The following is a 24,953-nucleotide window of genomic DNA, read 5'->3' as shown; positions in this document are numbered from 1 at the left end:
AGCCAGTAAACTATGAATGTTTTTTGCGACCGTTGGTTGGTCACAAAACATTCACACATCCCATTCAGATTTGGCATTTGGAAGGGATGCTTTAAACATGCCCCTTCTACATACTGAATCACAAACACAAATTGCGATTTGGTAATATGTGACCAAGGGCCAGATGTAGCAAACTTTTTTCATGGCGCAAACAGCGAATTTTGCTGTTTGCGACATGCAAAACACATGGTGATGCCCATTCCCATTTTGCGAGTCAGTAACCTGGTTACCGACTCGCAAAATGGGAATGCGAGTCGCAAATAGCAAGGGGTGTTCCCCTTCCTATTCGCGAGTCGCATCGCGATGCAGAATTGCTTTTTGACCGCGAACGCGGTTGCAAAGCAATTTGCAGTTACTACCAGTGTCACACTGGTGGTAACCCATTCCCCTTTGTGAATAGCGCTGAAAACATTTGTTCGGGTGTAATGCAACTCGTTTTCATTTAAGGAAAACGGGCTGCATTATTGAAAAGCAGTCACAGACATGGTGGTCTGCTGTCTCCAGCAGGCCACCATCCCTGTGAGTGCTGCGACTCGCAAGGGGGTCGCAAATTGCGACTCACCTCATTAATATTAATGAGGTGGGCCTTTGCGACCCCATTGCAACTCGCAGATGGTGTCAGGGACACCATCCTGCATCCGGCATTGCGACTCGCAAATTGCGAGTCGCAATGCCGGACTTTCCTATATCTGGCCCTATATCACAAATTGTGTTTCGTTCATACCTAAAAACATGCCTTTTCTGACCACAAAAATACTTTACACATGTGGCCCTAATTCTGCTTATAATTAGCACACCTTCATGGTTTTCCCTTGATAGATTCTAGCAGGTCAAACCTGCCTTAAAGTCCTTGAAAGGGGTAATCATGACGAATGTAGTGTGCTAAATGCCGATTTTGTATGTTATACCTCATTTCTATGCTGACTCGGAAATATTTAACACACACATACACTGGATAATGATATTGCTGGCTATGGAACATACACCACTATATTCCACATAACTTTGAATTGCAGCCTAAGTCTGATTTGGGACTGGGCTGATGTGAAGAATTCACTCTAGTAATATAGGATACGTGACAGGGGCCTAACAAAGGCCACTGCAGCCCCCGCCACAGTAACCGTGCATGAGAGCGCCTGATTAAGTCCGGAGGGGACCCTCCATGTTCTTTCCAGTGGGACCCCCTAAAGTTTTACTACGCCAGTGGTACTCGGTGTCCAGAAAATCCTATTATCTCCTGCTCTGACCTTTTAGCACCAAAACTCAAAGCTTTATCTGGAACTTGAAGATGCTTTATTTGAGTTTGCTGAAACCTCCTTTGTTTCAGCATCCTATTTTACCTTAAGGGTTTAAAAAAAAGAGAAGTAAAAAAAGTCCAAAGGTAAAAACTTTCCGTGGTGTGACCTGGTGGCATACTAACCTTTACGCCATTGCAGCTGACCTGAAATCATTCCTATGTTCTGATCTACCATGAATAATGACTATCGTTGCCATGTTTCAGTTTCTTGGCACTTTTCCTTTAAAGTTTTAACAATAGGTATCACTTGTTCCCAGGATCTATTTGGAGCAACTTTTTAGCATCTTGTCTGTTATATTTTTCTAAACTGATTTCGATTTTATTGTTCTTTCGTGCTGATAGAATGTAATGTACATTTGTCTGAGTGACTGCCTGCTGCTTGTACCACAGCTTCAAATGGTTAAGCAGGGTTTCTCATTGAACTGTTTTCTAACCTATCCACATTTTGTTTGTTACCTAGGAGGTGTTATACGTTTTACAAACTAATAACCCCGTTTCTGACTTTAAACATTATTATTGAAAATATAATATTATAAATGTTTCACAATATTCAACTCATTCTACAAAACGTTTGGCATTGCCCTTCATTGATGAACAGAAGTGTGTTCGCCTAGTAAATTATCTTCGTTACTTTGGGTATCAGGTACACCGTCCAGAAGCATGTACTGTCAGATGCTTTGTACGTGTTATGTATGTTTCTTTTTTAAACTTGTATTGAGTGTTTAACAATTACATACAGCAGTGGTAATCAAGCCATTGATATGCAGGCAAGTTAGTATCATCAATGATAGTTTAGGCACTTGGTGATACAGGATGTGAGATAATGTGATAAATGATTGGGGGAGACAGAAAAAGGAACCCGGACTAGTCACATGACCTCAGTGAGAGACTGATAACAAACACCTTGCATGCCATGGACAGAGCAGAACATTTACCATCATTTACATCTCGGCTTCATTATGTTTTGGGCCATCTGAGCGTGCAATACAAAAAACAGTTCCATGTAGTTACCATAACCAAATGCATATCCCTTTCCAGTTGTAGCATTCAGCATCTGCTCATGTTCCAAATCCACCACACTCCAGAGCCATCTAAACCAGCATCATTGACTCTATAAAGATAGGCCTGATATGTCCCCCATATATCCTGTGGGCGACTGCCAATAGGGAGCAGCTCCCTATAAACATCTGATTGTGTACTACAGTACATCATATCATTATGCCATTCCTTTAATGCTGACAAAGGGCCACGCACCCACTGCATGGCCACTTTGCTTCTAGCCAATAAGAAGTTGATTGCCACCAACTTTCTATTAACTCCTGGAACGTCCCTGTCGTATCCTAATAGTGTCAATAATGGAGCCCTGGATAATGTGTATTGCGTAATGGTCTCCAGGATTTGGAGCACCGCCTAACAGAAGCCCTGAATCCCGGGGCAATACCAGGCTAGTTGTGCAAACTCGGCAACATCCATCCCAGAGTGTACAGTGTGCAGTTTCACACAGTCCATATCTGGCAAGTCTCTCAGGGTTGTAGTAACACTCTATTAATATATTTAAAATGTATTAACCTGTGTCTGCTGTTGAGAGAGACAGTCTGCGCAACCAAGCAGCAATATAGTCATTGTTTATCTGTGATGTTGATTTCTAGGTCTCTTTGCCAGTCTTGTCTGGCCCGAGTCGGGCCTGGTCTATGAACCTCCTGCATATCTGAATATATTTTGACTACAATCGAAGTAGGAGTAGGTGATTGCAACAAGGAGATAAAGCTAGCATTTCCAGAGGCTCTTGTAGATCCTCGCCCACAAATTTACACATAACCTGCCAGGCACTATGGTAGTGAAAATGTGTTAGTGCATTGGGCGAAGTGACCTGTGTAGAGACCTCATCTCAACTGCTCATCCTGCCCCCTTTGAAGAAGTCACCCATGGTATATTAAGGGGACCTAAAGCTTACGCCACACCCTTTTCCTGCCCCAGTGGAAACCATAGGCAACAGCCTAAGCAGGCACATGGGGAGTACAAAAATTAACCGTGCTGGTGCTCCAGTAGCCTTCTCCACAAGCAGGTCATAACATTCAAGGAGTCGAAGACTCAGTATCGATGCACCGGTTTTTAGAACAGCACCTGTGGCGGTGTAAGAGGACCAGCCAGAGATCATTCCAACTGTAGGTGTGGGAGATTCCCCGCTCCATGCACCCAGTAGTGAGCAAAGCTACCCTGTGCTGCCAGAAAGTAGGCCTCTAGATTGGGTGCATTTAATCCACCCATGTCATATGGCAGTGTAAGGGTTTCCCATCACACTCGCAACTGCTTCCTGGCCCTGTCGAGATGAATCATAAAAGCGCGCAACATGTTCCCGACGGATCCTGATAACAGTAGCGGTATGTTCATGAATAGGACGAAGAAGCGGGGAGCAACACCATTTTAATTACGGCAACTCGACCAGCCAATGAGAGCGGGAGTTTTATCCAGTGCTCAACAAGTTAGGGTAGTTTCTGCACTGCCTTTCCATAGATTTCTAGTATGACAGTCTTGGAGTCCATATGTACCTGTATACCCAAGTAGTGGACATCTTCTGTCATCCATTGTAATGTTTTTTCTATCTGTACTGAGGTCATGGTCACCAAGGTGAGAGGAAATATCAGGGATTTATCACAACTGATACGAAGCCCTGGGTGGCTTCTGAACAACGTCCCTTCACGTTGCACCAGCAACAAGTTACGTACTGTCTCGCGTACATACAGAAAAATGTCATCTGCAACCACTGACTTATTTAACTTGTAATGGGGAAATAGAATCCCATGATGCGCATGGTATTCCTGCAGTGCTCAAAGCAATGGTTCTGCCACCAGCGCTTAAATCAGTGGGGAGAGGGGTACCCTTGCCGGGGGCCTCTCTCTATGACAATGGGTTCCGAGCTCACACCATTAATGTAGATCTAAGCTGTTGGTTATGTAATACAATACACTGATGAGCTGTAGGAACACATCCCTTACCCCAATCCACCTTATAAAGCTCCAGGCCACGGAGTTGAATGCCTTTTTAGCATCCATAGATATTGCCCTGCCTGTGTATCAGGGCAAAGGCACTGTAATGCACCAAAACATGTTTTGAAGTTATGCACCAGAGTGCATCCCTGGACAAAGCCAGACTGTCCTGGGCCCACCACAGTTGGCAGTATTGGTGCCAAGCGATTGGCAAGGATTTTAGCATAGATTTTCATATCCACATTTCATAATGACAGCGGACGATAGGAGGAGCCGGCGTTTGCCGGCTTCTCCTGTCCCAGCAGCATGACAATTGGTGCCTCTCTTATAGTAGGGGGCGATTTGCTGTCAGCAGCCATCTCCTCGAATAGTGTGACCAGTTGAGGTATCAATATAGCTTGATATGCCTTAAAGAGAGCTACTGTAGGCCCATCCATACCTGCGGCCTTTCCAGCCAGCATTTCATTTAATGCCACCATAATCTCCCCCAAGCCCTGGAAGAGCCATCAATCTCTCTCTTTGCTCATTAGTGAGCCATTTCATAGCTATGTGTGCTAGGTAGTCAGCCATTGTATCATCATTTGTGGTTGGTTGTGCTTTGTAATAAGTGGTATAGTATCTGCAAAAACGATCTACTATAGCCTCAGTGGTGTGCACCAATCGTCCCTTTTCATCCACTATTTCTGTTACGACATTGCTGTTCTGGCGGATTCGTAACAAAGCAGCCAGTGTAGTACCTGGGTGTTCCCCCCTACCAAACACTCGGGCCACAGCATATTTTCCAAGATGATTCAGTTCACTCTGAGCAACCTCATGGAATTCATTTATTTTGATTTTAATCTCAGCTAACAAATGTGTCTCCCTATGTCGCTGTTCTAGTTCTGCAAGGTCTCACTCTAATTGCGCTAATTTTTTTTGGATATTCTGGAGAACCCTAGCATGTTTGGACAGAGTAATGTCTCTGATGTAAACTTTAAATGCTTCCCAAATCATGGCAAACTTGTCCACTGATCCGATGTTGGTGTGAAAGAAATCTTCTGTGGCTTGGTGCAGTTCTGCCTTCAAGGCCGAATCTAGCAGTGAATGGAAAGCGCCATGTAAAGGGTGCGCGACAAGAGGGGGCATACCTCAAGGTCTAGCACCAGTGGTGGGTGATCTGAGTATATGCAAGGAAGTGGCTGACAGCGGCAAACTTGCGCAGTAACTCTCTGAACAGTAGGCAGGAATATATACGTGTATGCAGACCGTGTATTTCTTTAATGGCCCCTGTCGCTGGCGTGACCCACCAGACCAATCTCCTTCTGGCCATAGCACACAATTAAAATCCCCACCCCACAATTGAGGTATACCTGTTGATGCACCTGCTTGATGCTTAGTGAGTACTAGAACTGTTGGTTGTTGTAGTTAGGGCCGTCCACCCCTACCAACAAGACAATGAGATCACCATTACTGCAACAAGTGATTACATACCTTCCTCCTGGTTCTATGCATCACTCCTGCAGTGTAATTTCATAGCCTCTACGAGTCCAAGTAGGAACCCCTCTGTCATGTGTGGTGAACCCTGCAATGCAATACTGTCCTTGCAATCTGCAAGTTGTCAGGATACTGCTCCCTGGTGCTAGATGTGTTTCTTGTAAAACATCAAAATCTATCTTGTGTCTTTTGGGAAATGCTTGAACACTGCGCAGTTTCGGGCAGTCGTTCAAGCCTCTCACATTCCAAGTGAGGAAGCAGATCAATGAGGAGCCCATAAGGCCCACCACAGATCCATGAATGTGGTATTTCTCCCCCAACCCCCGGCCCATCGCCTGCACTCCTACCATGCCCTCAATATCTGGTGTGTGCCTGTAGTGTGTATGAATAGCTGTTGCATGTAACAAAACCCTCCCTTCTCCCACATTGCACCGTACCCCAACTGGCACAGTGTTGTTATTCCCTCCCTATACCCACCCGATCCCCAGCAGTTTCCCCTTAGATATGCAACTAGTGGTAAACACACGGGGGTTGACCATTGCCACACCCAGTAACTCTGTGGCCATTTGCTAGCCAAGCCGATAACAATAATCATGCGTAGTGAACTTCAGGCCTAAGCATGCCCCTACCCTGTCATCTGTCCTCCTAGAGTGGGCACAGACTGGTCCAAATATCTTAATAACAGTAGTCCTACTTGAGCACATACCCCCATTATCACTTCCCCATAATGTCCCTTGCAACTGATGTTACCTTAGGAATACAGCTAATAAATACAGCAAATCAGAATACTTTAAGTGGAAGAAATATTACCCAATCATGCAGTACTTAATTTGTAAATAAAAATGTGCTGGTGCCTAAAGCTCTAATCTGAAACATGCGGCTGCTGCAATTAAATGTGCGAGCACGGAATACTGAGGCAGCGTAATCAAAAAGCCATCTCGGTCCTACTTAGTCCATTTACAGCCACTCCCCACCCCTTCAGCTCATTCTTGCAACTCACTGCTTTCTCCCTTTGTGGCACTTTTTCATTTTTCTCTTCCTCCGTCTTTCCCATATGTGTCTTTTGCTCACAGTAAGTGCTTGAGGCAGAAAAATAAGTGCTGGCCCTCAAAAATAAGTGCTGGTGCCCCGCACCAGAAACCACTGGCTCAAATTAAGCACTGTATTCATGTAATATTAACCAAGAATAACAGACATATATGCTACTGATATTCATGCTGACTGCTTCTACATTAAAGTCCCCTAGGAAAGGAGCAATATTCGATGATCAGCAAGGAGAGTACTAAATCATTCCACAGCATTCAGCTCGTTGTCTACCTCCATCGCCATGGTTCCCAGAGGCCGAACATCACGAGCCCAGTGTTTCCCTGAGCTTCAGGAATTGCTGCACTGAATTGGTGTCTGAACAGATGATAGCTTTGCCATCTACTATCGCTCTTAGCTTTGCAGGATATAGCATATTGTACTCCAGCTTATGATCACCCAGTTTGCCTTTGACTGGGAGAAATTGTTTCTGTGCGTCTTGCACTTGTTGGATAAAGTCTGGGTAGAGGGACACCCCTGTGCCTCCATACTTAGCTCTTTGAGTTCCTGTGCTCTGCAGAGCGTCACGTTCCTGTCCCTATAATTTAGTAGTCTCGCAATTATTGGTCATGGCGGCACCCCTGGGATAGGGCGAGACACAAGAGATCGGTGTACCCTCTCCACCATGAACATGGCTGAAAAGGATGAACTTCCTAGTAGATTCAGCAACAATTGTTCGACAAAGTGTTCCATGTTGGCCATGTCAGTGCTTTCTGTGACACATACTATGCATAGGTTGTTCCTTCTGGAACGTGCCTCCAAATCTTCAATTTCCACACGGATCATGTGGAGGAGTTTGTCCACTTTTTTTAGGGCAGGAGCAGCAGTGACCTGCTAGTCCTTAACTTCAGATACTCATCTTTCCACCATATCAAGGCGTTTTACCTTCTTATCTAGTCTCTTGGTTATTCGACCCATGTGGAACATCAGGGGCATCAATTTTACCATCAATTTTTGTGAGGCTCTGCTGCTTCGCTACCGAATGCTGAACAATGTCAAACATTCACCCCCAGTACAGTGATCTGGGCCTAAATCCATTGTTTTTTTGCTGCCCATGCCATTCCAGTTTGGACCCAGCCATATGCAAACCAGTCTAGACCCTGTTCCCCATGGGAACAGTCCAGCCCGAACTGCCAAGCCAGGTCTTCCCTGGACTGGAAACAAGCATCCTGGGACCGGTTTCAGGGTTTCACCCCTCATCAGCCAAGCTAGATTGAATCCAGTGGCATGGGAAGCACGGGACCCATCTGGCCATACCCTTCCCACTTAGGGCGATAAAAGCAAAAAAAACAAGTGATGGACGGAATGCCGAACAATGTCAAACATTCACCCCCAGTACAGTGATCTGGGCCTAAATACATTGTTTTTTTGCTGCCCATGCCATTCCAGTTTGGACCCAGCTATATGCAAATCAGTCTTGACCCTGTTCCCCATGGGAACAGTCCAGCCCGAACTGCCAGGCCAGGTCTTCCTTGGACTGGAAACAAGCATCCTGGGGCCGGTTTCGGGGTTTCACCCCTCATCAGCCAGGCTAGCTTGAATCCAGTGGTATGTGTCCTCTTCCTCGCCTGATTCCCCAGCCATGCCCCAAGAAGAAGCTACCTCACCCTCTCATGCCTTAGCTGATTTCCTGTTATTAAACTGTAGTTTCTGCTGATTCCCACGATCCCGCAAGTAATCTGTAGCATAGTCTGGTCCTGGGCCCTATGTCTATTGTTGTATGTGACATCTAGGCACAGATAATTCCTTGCCCCACAACAGTTCAATCAAGGCTAATATGGCATGCTCACCATGGAGGCACGGGGTCCCAGTTTTACTCGGGGCACCCACTCACCGACCGCGTCTCCTGTATACAGAGCATTTGAGCCATCTTTGAACTCAGGACCTGGGTCGGATCTTCAGTATTTTACCAGGACCCTACCCATCCGCAAAGTGCGTCCCGCAGTGGGACTCATCCCAATCATTGAAGTTAGAGTTGGTTTTATTATCTGCAGCTGAAATGGACCAATTGTGAGTGGGGGCTAGCAGGCAGGGTACCAGAACTCAAACTGGTCTGTGTGCTGTGCCCCAAATGTTCAGATGCAGTTGCTGGCTAGGCACCCTGTTGTCTAGGCATGCATGCAGTGCCCTTGAGCCTTCCATTTAATTACTCGTGCAGAGGTGGGGGGCAGTCCCCCTATGTGCACTGCACAATGCGTCCTTTTTGCTGCAGTCTGCCCTTGGGAGCCGCTTCCCCCACCGCGTTGTTGTCACTCACCTCCATGACCTGGGAGTTTGTTTTTTCTAGGCCATTACTAGGGTGCCCCTACTGCCTCATTGTGCAAGGTCGCACACAAAGAGAAGCTGCAGCTCTGCCTGACCCTGGGGGCTCTAGGAGAGGCCCGTGGGGCAGTCCCTCCCAGAGCCGTGTCTTAGCAGCTCTGCTCAGTGCCCCAGCCCTGACTGCTGTGTGCATTCAATGCCAGCAATCCCCCCCAGTGCCATAGTGATCGGATGCAAATAACTGTCTTGCTGGGTTGCCTCTGGGGGTCCGGCACTAAAGCATCATTCAGTGTGTACGGGCAGTCAATTACAGCTAATGTCATGTAGTTCACTCATCAGGATATTGCAGGGTGTTTGTTCAGCCGGTGGATCGCTTCTACTGTGCGGTCATTTTGAACACGGCAAGCTCCGCCCCCCTGTGATGTATTTTTCTATGCGTAAACATAAACACTAGTAACATTGTTTAAAAAAAACTGAGGTCATTTTCTTGATTTATTAAATTGGAGCACCGTGATATGGTCTACAGGTGCAATACAACAAGGGAGAATGTGCTTTGAAAATGGGAGTCCAGAAACCAGTCATCTTTCCTGTTGGGCATGCAGCAGCATAACCTTAATTTACCTTAAGTCCTGATTATGCCAGACACCGGAAACTGAGATATGCCAAGTGTATGTTGCATGGAAGAATTCTTAGTATTCCAAATGCTACAGCACACATCTTTAATATTTATTAAGGGTGCTTCCTTCTCATTATGGACCTTCCTCTTGCTACCACGACATGCCTGGTATGTGGGGCTGGAATGGAATTAAGGAAATCCTTAGGTTCAAGAACATCTCACTTCAAGGATCCTTCTTTTACCACTGGAATAAACTGTTGACTAGCAGACCTAATACTGACAAAGGCATTAGTTTGAATTTTGTATCAGGAATAGATTTTAGTAAGCTTTACTAACACAAACAGCACTAGTACAACACAAAGAGCACAACATGGGCAGTAGGGGTGCAGACTTACCTGACACAAAGCGTCGGCATGGGATGTGCAGTAGCAGTGCAAACACCCCTCAACTACCAAAACAGCTGCAGCATTCGGAGCAGGTGGATAGCCTCCTGTAGGAGGCTGGACTGGCTTGTAGTGAGTACCAAGGGGTACTTACACCTTGCACCAGGCCCAGGTATCCCTTATTAGTGTATAGGGTGTCTAGCAGCTTAGGCTGATAGATAATGGTAGCTTAGCAGAGCAGCTTAGGCTGAACTAGGAGAAGTGTGAAGCTACTACAGTACCACAAGTGTCACTTGCACAATATCATAAGAAAACACAATACACAGTTATACTAAAAATAAAGGTACTTTATTTTTATGACAATATGCCAAAGTATCTCAGAGTGTACCCTCAGAGTGAGGATAGCAAATATACACAAGTTATATGTACACAGTACTAAAAATATGCAGTATAGTCTTAGAAAACAGTGCAAACAATGTATAGTTACAATAGGATGCAATGGAGACACATAGGGATAGGGGAACACAAACCATATACTCCAAAAGTGGAATGCGAACCACAAATGGACCCCAAACCTATGTGACCTTGTAGAGGGTCGCTGGGACTATTAGAAAATAGTGAGGGTTAGAAAAATAGCCCACCCCAAGACCCTGAAAAGTGAGTGCAAAGTGCACTAAAGTTCCCCCAAGGACAAAGAAGTCATGATAGAGGAATAATGCAGGAAAGACACAAACCAGCAATGCAACAACAATGGATTTCCAGTTGAGGGTACCTGTGGAACACGGGCACCAAGTCCAAAAGTCACAAGCAAGTCGGAGATGGGCAGATGCCCAGGAAATGCCAGCTGTGGGTGCAAAGAAGCTTCTACTGGACAGAAGAAGCTGAGGATTCTGCAGGAACGAAAAGGGCTAGAGACTTCCCCTTTGGTGGACGGATCCCTTCTCGCCGTGGAGAGTCGTGCAGAAGTGTTTTCCTGCCGAAAGAACGCCAACAAGCCTTGCTAGCTGCAAATCGTGCGGTTAGCGTTTTTGGACGCTGCTGTGGCCCAGGAGGGACCAGGAGGTCGCAAATTGGACCAGGAGGTAGAGGGGACATCGAGCAAGACAAGGAGCCCTCTTAGCAGCAGGTAGCACCCGGAGAAGTGCCAGAACAGGCACTACGAGGATGTGTGAAACAGTGCTCACCCGAAGTTACACAAAGGAGTCCCCCGTCGCCGGAGACCAACTTAGAAAGTCGTGCAATGCAGGTTAGAGTGCCGTGGACCCAGGCTTGGCTGTGCACAAAGGATTTCCACCGGAAGTGCACAGGGGCCGGAGTAGTTGCAAAAGTCGCAGTTACCAACAATGCAGTCTGGCGTGGGGAGGCAAGGACTTACCTCCACCAAACTTGGACTGAAGAGTCACTGGACTGTGGGAGTCACTTGGACAGAGTTGCTGGATTCAAGGGACCTCGCTCGTCGTGCTGAGAGGAGACCCAAGGGACCGGTAATGCAGCTTTTTGGTGCCTGCAGTTGCAGGGGGAAGATTCCGTCGACCCATGGGAGATTTCTTCGCAGCTTCTAGTGCAGAGAGGAGGCAGACTACCCCCACAGCATGCACCACCAGGAAAACAGTTGAGAAGGCGGCAGGATCAGCGTTACAGAGTTGCAGTAGTCGTCTTTGCTACTATGTTGCAGTTTTGCAGGCATCCAGCGCGGTCAGCAGTCGATTCCTTGGCAGAAGGTGAAGAGAGAGATGCAGAGGAACTCTGATGAGCTCTTGCATTCGTTATCTAAAGTTTCCCCAGAGACAGAGACCCTAAATAGCCAGAAAAGAGGGTTTGGCTACCTAGGAGAGAGGATAGGCAGCAACACCTGAAGGAGCCTATCAGAAGGAGTCTCTGACGTCACCTGGTGGCACTGGCCACTCAGAGCAGTCCAGTGTGCCAGCAGCACCTCTGTTTCCAAGATGGCAGAGGTCTGGAGCACACTGGAGGAGCTCTGGACACCTCCCAGGGGAGGTGCAGGTCAGGGGAGTGGTCACTCCCCTTTCCTTTGTCCAGTTTCGCGCCAGAGCAGGGCTAAGGGGTCCCTGAACCGGTGTGAACTGGCTTATGCAGAAATGGGCACCAAATGTGCCCATGAAAGCATTTCCAGAGGCTGGGGGAGGCTACTCCTCCCCTGCCTTCACACCATTTTCCAAAGGGAGAGGGTGTAACACCCTCTCTCAGAGGAACTCCTTTGTTCTGCCATCCTGGGACAAGCCTGGCTTGACCCCAGGAGGGCAGAAACCTGTCTGAGGGGTTGGCAGCAGCAGCAGCTGCAGTGAAACCCCAGGAAAGGCAGTTTGGCAGTACCAGGGTCTGTGCTACAGACCACTGGGATCATGGGATTGTGCCAACTATGCCAGGATGGCATAGAGGGGGCAATTCCATGATCATAGACATGTTACATGGCCATATTCGGAGTTACCATTGTGAAGCTACATATAGTTAGTGACCTATATGTAGTGCACACGTGTAATGGTGTCCCCGCACTCACAAAGTCCGGGGAATTGGCACCGAACAATGTGGGGGCACCTTGGCTAGTGCCAGGGTGCCCTCACACTAAGTAACTTTGCACCTAACCTTTACCAGGTAAAGGTTAGACATATAGGTGACTTATAAGTTACTTAAGTGCAGTGTAAAATGGCTGTGAAATAACGTGGACGTTATTTCACTCAGGCTGCAGTGGCAGGCCTGTGTAAGAATTGTCAGAGCTCCCTATGGGTGGCAAAAGAAATGCTGCAGCCCATAGGGATCTCCTGGAACCCCAATACCCTGGGTACCTTAGTACCATATACTAGGGAATTATAAGGGTGTTCCAGTAAGCCAATGTAAATTGGTAAAATTGGTCACTAGCCTGTTAGTGACAATTTGAAAGTAATGAGAGAGCATAACCACTGAGGTTCTGGTTAGCAGAGCCTCAGTGAGACAGTTAGGCACTACACAGGGAACACATACATATAGGCCACAAACTTATGAGCACTGGGGTTCTGACTAGCAGGGTCCCAGTGACACATAACAAACATACTGAAAACATAGGGTTTTCACTATGAGCACTGGGCCCTGGCTAGCAGGATCCCAGTGAGACAGTGAAAACACCCTGACATACACTCACAAACAGGCCAAAAGTGGGGGTAACAAGGCTAGAAAGAGGCTACTTTCTCACCCCCCCTTCACACATCCACACAAAGACAGTTGCAGCAAAGACAACACCAGTTCATCTTTTGAATTCTCATAGTGGAAGAGCTGAAAATATGAAATTTATATAGGACACAGACTCAGCAAAATTAATGTTGGGATGCAGAGAAAGAGAGAGAGGTCATGTTACAATTGTACAGAATGCATATCACTTCTAATGCATCAGTGGAGTATTGTGTATACTCTTAAGGATTAAATCTGGAATACTGTGTTAGGTTTAGAATGTTCACCTAGAGAATTTCTCCTTCCTATAGATAGTAACACTGCCATACTGGGGCCTAATCTACTGGTCACTCATATTCCTATTGATAAATAATCCCTGTATGAAGTGTTCTCTCTTTTTTTCTGGTTCTTGACTCAACTTTTTGTTTTCGGGAGCCCGGGCTAATTGACTCTGTAATATTATGCTCATATCTTGACATGGGTGGTTAGTCTGGAGTATTATGTCACATACTGCATGCCCCTTTTGCCTCTTGGTGAATGAATGCATGGGGGTGAATAGAACTGAGTGATGACAGATGATGAATCATTGTAATGCAAAGAAATGGATTATGGATATTAAAGGGGAATTCATGGTAAATGAATTATCAATGGTGAGTAAATGATGGATGGTGAAAGGACATTTCAGTAGCATTGTCCCCATCAATCAGGTGCTTTTTTCAACCCTGATTCATTCCCCCCTTCTGGGCGGGCTGTTTAACCATGGCAAGTGTGCAGATGTGTCGTGGACATGCACACTGGGTGTGCCGCTGGGACACCGAAGGAGCACCTAAGGCAAGCCTGTCTACGCCTGTCCTCACCTGGATGGCACCATGGACCAGGACCTCTGCCTCAGTAAAATCAGGTACCAAGCATTATACGTCTGAAGAGATCCTGCAACTCGCACCAAGTACTTCTGAGGCATGCAGGCATTCTACAGATGTTTCCATGAATTTGGTAAGTTGCAGGGAATGTGGGTTTCAATTAGATACAAGCATTCCAGTGGCTCTCTGGGGAAAGAGAGAGAGGGATCTAACTCGTGTATAGGACATTGTTATTATATAAATTGCCGGTCATTGCCAAAGTACAAGACTGAGATTTACGACATCTTAATTAACCTCTAACCTGAGGCACTCTTTCTGTCTGAAACATGGCTGACCACACACAGCTCCTGAGATCCTCAGTGCTGTCCCACAGGACTTTGGGCTCCTGAAGCTTGATAGACAGTCACAAAGGGTGGTGGGATAGCATTTATTTTTACTCTTCCCTGCTCCTTCCCTGAAGTCACAGTTGCAAGCTCTGAAGTGGCAGCTTTTGCTGTGACATTGTCCACCTGGCTCCACTTCACAATTTCTAACTACCCTGACTGATGTCATACCCACTTCATTATTCGAACTTTTTAATTTTGGGTGACCTCAACTTACATTTCGAGGACACCGCATGCCCCTCAGTAACCTCCCTTAATGAGAATCGTAAAGCCTTTCATTTTAATCAATTAGTCCTCGGTCTTACTCATAAGCCCTTATTTTCTCATTTCCTCCCAGGTGAGTATGGCTCTGCCAATACCTTTGTCTTGGTCAGACCATTTTTTGCTTTCTTTCTAGGTCACTTTACCTTCCCGATCCCTTACGCCAGTAGGAAGTCAGCTCTCATTAAGGCGGAAGTGGTCTAGCATCTCACCAGCGTCCTTTACAGCATCTTTAGGAACAAACTAACCGACCCTTAGTAGCAACCCAGATACAGCAAAAGCACATGTAGAGAACTGGATTAGCAGTGCACTTGGTTTATAGCCCTGCTGACCACCTGCAAAAACACTTGAACCCAACCATCAGCGAAGAGGTTTAATGATGAGCTCCGCCTGCTTAACAAAGCATGCAATCGCATACAACACCAATGGTGTAAATAAAACAATGTTTCAGTAAAGTCCAACTATGATAAAACACTGAAGTCCTACAATAAACAGATCAGGCTGGTACATAGTCAATTTAATGCTCATGAGATTGAGCAAGCACAAAATTCAGCCCCTGAACTGTGTCAAATCTTTGTCTTCCTTGGAACATGTCTCTCCCGCTATGGTACCTTCAGTGGAGAAATGTAATGAAATTGCTCATTTTTTCTCCAACAAAGTTTCTAAGATATACGAATCCTTCCCAATAGAAGCCAGAGATATGTTCATCCCCACTATCTGGCCAGAGCCACCTAGTTTCTCTAGTGGCTTGCTCAGGATCAACACCCTGACCATAGGTGAACTATGTGTGTTGGCCCTCAAAGTAAAATCGGGCTCCCTACTTGATCCAGCCCCTCCAGGGATCCTTGAGCAAGGACTGGAGACCATTTTACCTAGTTTATGTGACCTACTTAACCAGTCATTTAACACAGGTCAAATGGAAATATGCAATAGTAATGTCCTGTTAAAAAAGCCCAATCTGGGCACAAAGAAAACAAAAAAATGTAAGCCTATCGCTCTGCTCCCTTTCTTTTCTAAGGTGGTGAAAAAAACTTTCACCAACAGCTGACCAAATATATTGAGACTAATGACCTGCTACATGACACTCAGTAAGTGTTCCACCCACAGCAGAGTACCAAATTCACACTGTTGCTTGGGTCAGAATCACTGAGACTCATTGCCGATGAAGGCAGAAATGAGGCATTGATCATGCTGGATTTGAGTGTGGCCTTTGACACCGTTTCCCATAGCCTTTTAGTTAAACAGTTGTGGTCCTACGGGGTTGCAGGCCCTGCCTTAAAAAACAACTGACCTGTTTTCTTCAGAACCACACTTATCAGGTAGTACCAGAGTTATGTTCCTCGGAGGTCATCACTCTCCAAAAGGGGGTCCCGCAAGGCTCTATATTGAGCTTGATTGTTTTTAACTTATATATGCTCCCTTAGCTGAAATGGTTGAGCGGCATGGCGTACAAATCTTTATACTTAACTTATTATCACACTGACACAAGACAATGGGATCTCCACAACGGGCTTTCAAACCTACCTAGCTAGCCTGGCAGAATGGATGGACCAGAGCTGCCATAGATTGAATACAGAGAAAACTGATATACTAATCTTGGGGAAACAGCCATCCATCTGGTCCTCAGCATGGTGGCCAGATGTTTTAGTCTTTGAGCCAACTCCAAAACCAAAAATAAAGAAGCTGGGAATCTGGTTTGACAGGAATCTTATGTTTGACAACCAGATATCCAAACTAGCACGGGAATTTGTTGGCATACTGAAAATGCTATGTAAGATCTTTGATGTCCTTCCAGAAGTGGCCAGGAAAAGAGTAATCCAAAAACTCCTGGTCTCCCGGTGAGACTATTGTAACTTACTCTATGTGAGTGCTACCCAAGGTAGATTGAAGATGTTCCAGAGAGTACAAAATGCAACAGCGCAGCTGCTCCTGAATATCCCTAGATGTTCTTCTTTAGGACCAGCACTTATGAAATTGTACTGGATCCCGAGTATCATTCAAAGCCCTTCGTTTCTGCACTAAAATCCTGACCACCAAAGGCCCCTGCTACTTTCCATACTCTGATTAAGCCCTACCGTCCTAATAGGTGCCTCAGAACTTCCAAAGCTAGGCTAGCGGCTGTGACAAGGGTGGGAAGAGCTTGGATGGGTGACCTCTCTATCATCTTTCTGGCCCCCAAATTGAGGAACTCCCTCCTTCTTGACCTGAGGCAGGAAAAGTCAGAACTGACCTTCTGAAAAAAAATCTAAACCTGACTGTTTAAAGCATCTTATAAGTCTCTTCCTGTGTAGTTATGGTAGCCTGACTTCCTAGTGTGGGGACACTGTTTTGGAGTAACCAAGTGGTTTATAAACACTATGACATAACGTCATTTCACACCTAAACCACTTTATCAAAAATGTCAGAGAAAGTGTTTTGCTCCAGGAGCCAATGAATCACAAAGCCTTAACTGTAAGAAAATTAATGATGTCTGAAACTCTCTGGAATCTCCAGATGTCAATAACCACAATCTGGACCTTCCAGCAGATGAGAAAAGACCCTATACATGTTGTTAATAATGTTAATAATGAAATGTGCTGGCGCACGCCCGCAAATTACAATAGTCTAATTCAATCAAACTTAGTAGCATTCCAAAGATACAGCACATCGGCCCAACCGCACATCCAAACATATGCTATATGGACACGCCTTAGAAACAAAACAAGAGCTTGTCTTGCTAAAATGGTATTGTTTTGGACCTTAATGCACATCGCACAGCACAGCCACATGCATATGAAATCGTGGGGTCCATAGTTGTGAGGTCGGAGCGATGAGACTGAGGGATGTAGTAAGCTGAACCACAGTATCAGTCTTCATTCAAGCTGCTGCTGGTTCTGCATGCCAATGCTGATGAATGGTGGTGGAAGGAAAATAAAGCAGCATCCCCTTAGAAGGCGTCTCCCAGGCATGGCCATTATAGTGTGACCCAGTGAGCGTGTGTGCCACAACAACGTCAGCATGCAGGGGTCTGTTGCAGATACTCTACTGCCTGCTTACTTTGCCTTAAAGCTTCAACACTTTATAACTTCCTTCTCCAACCAAGATTCCTTGACATAGAAGAAGGGGCATTTTGGGGGCAATGATTTTAGCTAATAATGCATGGGACAAATTCATATGGTCAGTACGCCATCATTATACACAATTATATTAAATGGAAGAGCAATGGAAACACTTCTGTGGTAAAGCAATCAAATGTGATGCACTCCTCTACTTCCCTTCCTCTAATCCATTTCAAATCACTGCAAGTTTTCCACTAGGTTTGCTCAAGTACCATTATAACCATTATAGTGAAATGTAAAGGTGTAACTCAAATGTTTGCCATGCCACATATATAACGTATTTCTTGCCTCTGCAGAGTACGGTCGAATTTCAGCCTGGGTGGAACAGAACAACCTTTCAAAAATCGGTCCCGATGAGCACATATTTGGTGTGCTTTGCTGTGCATCAATTTATACCTGAACGAAGGATGTCAGCCAGTGGAATTCCTGTAAGTGATGAGTTTTACTTATAATCATCTGTCTCTTCTCCACACTATAATAATGAGTGTACTTGGCAAGGACGAAATCAAAATGGCAGCTTTTCCTTATGACGACAAGTGCCATTTTGACAAGTGGATGCTTGAAGGTGAAGGTGACCTCAGACACATCCATACTGCTGGACATAGTGTCTGTTTTGTGGAGGTGCTCTTCAGATGGACACAGCGGATAGCACTTTCTGAACCAGGTATTGAATGAGTCACAAATATTCACAGAACCTACTTGTGATTGCTTTGTTATATTTTTAAGTTGGTGGTATACGTGTTTATGTTATATTTGTAGTTTATGTATGGTGCATATGACTTGCATAAATTGTAACAATACTTTATGATATTGATTATACTGCTGTAGTAGCTATATAAAAGGGGTCTTTCTGAGGTGTTATCAGATTGTAAACAGATATCGGAATGTGCTTATTTGTTGCACTGCTTGACCGTCACTGTAAGGGGCAACAAGAACAGGGATTATTTTTTACTATGGGAGGTATCTGTGTCACCTCTTAAGTGCATTTAGAATGATTATATATGTTACATTCCTTAGGAGCATAATTTCAAATTGTTTCAACAGGTTTACATCCACAAATTGCATGCAACAATTCTCAACCTGTTGTATTCCTTAAAATCCTACATGAAAGATTAACCTTTTATTAAACTTTTGCTTATTTTCATCCCCTACTTTTTTAAATACACCTCTGCTTCCTTTCTACCATCTCCCTGGCCTCTCCTGTATATAAATTGCTTTAAATCTCATGTCTATCAGTCTTAAACTCTTTGGAAACCATAACTATTTGAATTCCAACAAGCAATTCTCGCATAGGTCCCTTCCTCAAATCACATCTATGTAAATAATGTACCACAAAGCAACTGGAGTGAATCCATGGAATGGGCATGCACAACTAACCCCGATAGCTAATGGACTGACTACTAACTTTGGGTTCCCAGATAGCATGTTAGTCACCGTACAGTGCTTCAATTCCTCATCAGGTGTAGTAAGCACTATATGAACACAATTTAAACAGTTTAGGTCTTTCAGTGTGAAACACCAGTAACAAACTACAAAGAACAATTTAGTTGAAGAGTGCTTCACCTAGCTATTATATCCGCCAGATTATATCATCACTGTATTAGGGCTTGTCACGAAAAAACTAAATCGTGGGACATGCTATTGATTACAGCAGGTATTAATTTATTTTTATTTTAAATATATACCATAAGTGCATACAGTGCATAAGTAAGCAACTGAAATAAATCACGTTTCTTCACCGTATAGTAAGCAATAAGTACCTCTGCCTACTGCCTGGTGCAAATGGCTGTGAATGCATCAGACGGCCATCCTGTTTCAAAGCTGCAACTTCACACATCAATTTACACTCATGTTACCCTAGTTCAATGTTTTTGTGAGGATTGGAATTTTTATTTGCTTCAAATTTAAAATGGATATGAGCAAATGTCTGTCATCATTTATGTGTCTATGCATTTTATGTCCCTTACATCTTTATGGCTATAAACCTTTCCTTGATTATCAACTCAACCTGCAGAGGAATTGGCTCTTTGTCAGGTGGTCTATATTTTCCACAGTCCTTTTTTTATGCTATCAGAAATCATCAGGAAAGATCCTTGAGAACAGCAAGACAAAGACAGACCTTGCCCTTCTGAGGTTCACAATTTATAAAGAAAAGCAGTAAATTAGGCCCAGGGACTGGAAATTGTGGAGTTCAGCAAAGTGGCGTCTAATGCACGGTGGGATTAAACATAATGTCAGATCAGCTTCTGTACCAGTCAGAGCAAGGCTTCGAGGGAACGCAGATACTTCCAGGATAAAATAAGAAATGGTGGTGCAGTTTATCAGTTGCTCATTTGTATATTTTCTTCAATGTCAGTTCGTCCACTGTTTTCTACCCTGCACCTTTCTTTTATTTTCCTTGCCTTTCCCATTTTTAACCTTTATGCAGTTACTGATGTACTGGTTTGCATCAGCTCCTCCCGGTTAAAGCTGGTTTCTTGTTTGTTATTTGTCACTGCCTATTCTGATGCAGTGTTCTCCTCCCTTGGCATCTCTGATTCTGTGTGTTCACCTTCATTGAGTTGTCCAGGTCCCCTGAAATGCAGGTGGAATTCCAGCTGCCACTTTTAGCTTGTTATCAGCTTGCCTGTTGAGTGACATTTTAAGTCCTGGAGTGGAGTAGCCTGGAGAAGTGGGCACAGTAATTTGAAATTTATTAGCCTTAATAATTCTTGTCTACTGTTTAAATAGTATTTCCATATCATACGCAAAAAGAGAACCTTTCTTGATGAGACGCACCTGCTAACCCACAAATGCCTGACGCACCATTGTCAATCTTGGAGACGTTGCTCTCTCTCACTCCCTTTCCCCCATTTTCCCCAACAGAGATCATTAGCTTCTCAATCACAACATAGCTCTTGGTCATATCTCTTTTGGCACTAAGGTCTGAGGATTAGTATCAGTATCCTCTGCCTCGTTCTCTTAAATACTCAAGGTCCTACTAGGCAGAATAATGTAAATTATAATAAGATCCTTTTGTCTTATTATCCTCTACATTATCTTTCAAAGTTGTTTTGTGCTGGCAAGTTCCTTCAATCTATGTCATTTTGTAAGCACTTCTTTCCCTGATAATTAGCTGGTTCGCTATTATTTTTCCCTGGTTAATTGTATCTCAAAATGTATGTGTAAATTAGCACTTATCACCAAAGCAGATTTGCTCCTTTGACACCAATCTTTTCTTTTGTTTGCTACCTTCCCATGGCGCACACAGAACATGTCACCCTCAACAGCATCTAAAGGCCTTGCATTTACTCTCGTAATGCATTTATTTTCACAGGACCTTAATTCACAGTAACTTAATTCACAATTCCTGTACAACATTAGAGATGTTACTTTCCTGAGTCCTCTCTCTGACTTTGCATTGTTTCTTTTCTTGCTGTTTATTGGCTATCTCTGTATCTGCCAAACTTGGAGTCAATTTTGTACTTTCCTTCTGCCCACGTTCCCTATGTCAGAGCCAGAGAAGAGGTGATTACCCTTGAGAAGATACTATGGTTTTCTAATTCATCTGAAGTCCAATATTTGTTATGCAATCACTATTTTACATTATTCTGCCTATCATATATCAGGGGTAAGATATCTAGTGTACCCCCTGTCCTACACCAACAGGGCATTCTGCACTATTAGTTACAGCAAAGCTTCAGTGGTAATATTCAGCAGTTGACCCATTTAATACCCAGATATTCTCACACATCCAGGGCTCATGACTCTAGCATCATAATTCTAGTCAAGTAGACAGGGTGGCCCTCTGCAATGGCAGAGGAGCATCCCCCCACTGCTGAAAGCAGAAAAATAAAGGGGTAATAAAAGTATTTTAGTATCCCTTTATTTTCCGCTTTTGTAGGGCGGGCAGGACCGCCATCCTCAATGTCAACAAGCGGAGAAGGAGATGTGACCTTCTAAGTGCGCATGTCAGTTTGGCCAGCCATCCGAGGCCCGACAGAGCAGTCAGGCTTAACTTAGAGGCAATTTGTAAAGTGTTTATGCAGCCCATTAAACATGAAAACACAACAAAAGAAAGATCAAACATCAATTTAGAAAACTAGAGTATATTTGAATAAATAAAGCAATATCAAAATGACATAAATTCAATCAGTAGCATTGGAGATGTGGAATTTTAAAAGTGTTAGTGAAAGTAGCTCCTAAAAGCGCAAAGCACCAACTGTGGATATCTGATCTCATTGTAGCGGGACAAAGTCACAAGCTCAGGCCGACTGCAATGGAGCACCGGCCAGCTACAGGGGCCCAGTTAGGCCCACTGAGCAAGGGAACCTTAAATCCTGGTTGCAGAGCTTTGCAAGGACCTGGGTCGAGGTTGAAGAAATGTGTCAGTGATGAGGAGTTGTGAGGCTGCTATGCAGGGTCCTGCAAAGTTGTCAAGGAGCCTATCGTCAGGAAGTTTGCAATGTGAAGTCCAGAGTCGACGATGCATCTCACAGCCAGGGCAATGCATGGGTTACTACATGCTGTGATGTGGAGTTCAGTGCTGTTGAGGCTGCCGTCAATGAGAGGCTGTCAATGTAGAGTATGGCACTGAGGGTGCTTTGTGCAGCCGAGGCGATGCAAAGTCCTGGCACAGGGAAAGTCCATGTAGCCTAGATGATTCGGTTCTGCTTAGGTAGAAGATATGGATAGGTTCTGCTGAATCCACAGATGGTCTGGCAGAGCATCTTTAGGCCCAATTCCAAGAGTCCAGGACTGGCACAACCTGAAAGGGCAGGACTCATAGGTGGCAGAGTACATGTGCTAGGTTCAAGGTTGTTGGAAGCCTGTTATGTCCCTGAGTCTTCTGATTAACAGGCCAACCAGCTAGCCCTTGGAGTCACTCTGGTTCCTGGTTTCAGAGTTTCAGGTCCAGTTCTTTCCACCCAGACAAGAAGGCTGCATGTCACCACAGCAGGGCAGTAGTCCAGCAGAGTGGCAGTCCTTACAGCACCACAGCATTCCTTCTTCCTGTCAGAGTTCACAGGTCCAAAAGTGTACTGAAGGGTTGGGGTCTGTGGTCCACTATTTATACTTGGTGCCCACTTTGAAGTTGGTAAAGCTTCTAGAGGTTTCCACCTTGCTGAGATATTAGGCATCCCCTCTATCCTTGTCCTGGTCCCAGCTTGTCTGGGGCCACTATAGTCTAGGTCCAACCTCTTTGTGAGAGTGTTCAGGCAGAGCCTTTGTAATGCACAGTTGTGGTAGGTGGCAGCTCCCCCCATCCCAGTAACTCAGTGTGGCCAATTCTGCCATCACCTTCCTTTCATTTGTCTCACTGTCTGGGATCAATACACAAAGACCAGCTGCACCTAGTCAGGTGTTCCAGGAACAGTCTGTATGCACTAAATGGTTAGGATAAGAAATTGCCAAATTTCAAAAACGTGTATTTTAGAATTGTGATTACAAAATCTGACTTTATCATTAAAGAGAACTTTTAATTGCAATTCTTTAGGCACCAAACTCGAACTGTATACATATTTCCAATTGGAGGTTGCAGGTAATACATTAATAAGGTCACTCCAATGTTATAGGAGGGGTTGGCCTTGCAGTAATGAAAAACAAATTTATGAGTTTCAGTAGTAGGACATGTAAAGCTCAAAAGTACATGTCCAACTTTTTACATACACTACACCCTGCCTTCTGGTCTGTTCAGGGTCTAACCTAGGGGTGACGTATGTATTTTTAAAAGAAAAGGTTTGGTTCTGCCGTAAGGTCTATTTTAACAGGTTGAAATGCGGGTTAAATTTCTCAAACAGCCTGTAATAGCTCCTGATTTCAGTTTCCAAGGCCGCTTGCTGCGTCTTCCTCTCCCTATTCACCAGTGCAGCGTTATACATCATTTGGCCTCGTAAGGTCGTCTTTGCCGCCACCCATGTGACCCTTTTGGACGTCACCGTGCCGAGGTTGTCACGGATGTAAGTTGATGCGTGTGCCTGCTATTGCACTTTCCCTTGAGGGGTGCAGTAGCGGTGGACGGCAAATCGCCAAGGCTTGCACCCAGGAGATATCAGGCCCAGGCAGACGGCCAAAAAGATCGGAGAGTGATCCGATAAACCCCCATCTAATATTCGAGCATCCTGTGCATGTGCCACTGTGCTACGGGAGATAAGGAAGTAATCCAATCAGGACTGATTGCCATGGACCGGGGATAAAAAGGTATATTCCTGATCCGCCGGGTGTGTCAATCTCCAAAAATCCACTAGACCATTATCCTGCATGATATCAGAATGTAAGGCCCTGTCTCCATTATTAGCTGTGTCCAAAGGTCCGGTCCGGTCCAGTATTGGGTCCCTAGCTAGGTTCCAGTCTCCCCCAATTATGTGTTGGGTAGCCCCTATCTCTGTCAAGAGGTGATTAATACGTAAGAAAAACTGCCTTTTTGAACCAGTTGGGGTGTATACAGAACCCACACAGATTGAAGAGCCTCCTAGTTTCAGTTTGGCAAACACGTACTGCCCCTCCGGTTCAACCCACGATTTAGTGACAGTAGCAGGTAGGCTTTTCCGTAAGAGAATCACAACACCACACTTTCATGGCGTAGTGTCTTCGGTGGTCTGTGGTGGAGGACTACAGCTAGACAATACTGTTCCTACTCACTCTTGTCACAACTTATCAGACTCAGCGCTATTCAGATGGGTCTCCTGTATGAGAGCCACATCTGTCCACTTAGTATTGAGGTATGAGAGTATTTTCTTCCTTTTAATGAAATGAGTGAGGCCATTAACATTGCAGGAGACGACCCGCAATGGGGTGAAGGAGGAGGACAAGTGTCCGGCCATGAGAGAGGACTAAAGGGAACGACCAGAATAGAGGGACGTGCCAAAGAGGGAGAAGGAGAGGGGGAGGATGGGAGAGTCCAATATGAGAGAAGGAAGTGTGTGGGGGAGGGAAAACACGGAGCAGTAGAAAAGAGGAGGGGAATGGAATACCCACAGGGTTCCACCTGATGAGAAGAGAGGGGGAGAGGGTAGGTGTTAATGTAGAGGAGTGCAAAAGATGGGATTGGCAGGAGAGGGGGAGGGGAG

The 24,953-nt window shown here is 45.0% G+C and overlaps 1 protein-coding gene across 1 annotated transcript in view; it reads left to right on the top strand.

Annotated features, from left to right (window-relative positions):
- Positions 1-24,953, top strand: part of ENPEP (glutamyl aminopeptidase) — a 257,425-nt gene that overhangs the window by 63,208 nt on the left and 169,264 nt on the right. Inside the window, exon 3 of the mRNA XM_069230243.1 lies at positions 18,201-18,332. Coding sequence (XP_069086344.1) covers positions 18,201-18,332 — 132 coding nt within the window. The remainder of the gene's footprint in view (positions 1-18,200; positions 18,333-24,953) is intronic.

The sequence above is a fragment of the Pleurodeles waltl genome, chromosome 1_1 (assembly GCF_031143425.1).
Source record: "Pleurodeles waltl isolate 20211129_DDA chromosome 1_1, aPleWal1.hap1.20221129, whole genome shotgun sequence".
NCBI lineage: Eukaryota > Metazoa > Chordata > Amphibia > Caudata > Salamandridae > Pleurodeles > Pleurodeles waltl.
Note: the sequence above shows the minus strand (reverse complement) of the source record. Positions and strands in the feature narration are given on the sequence as shown.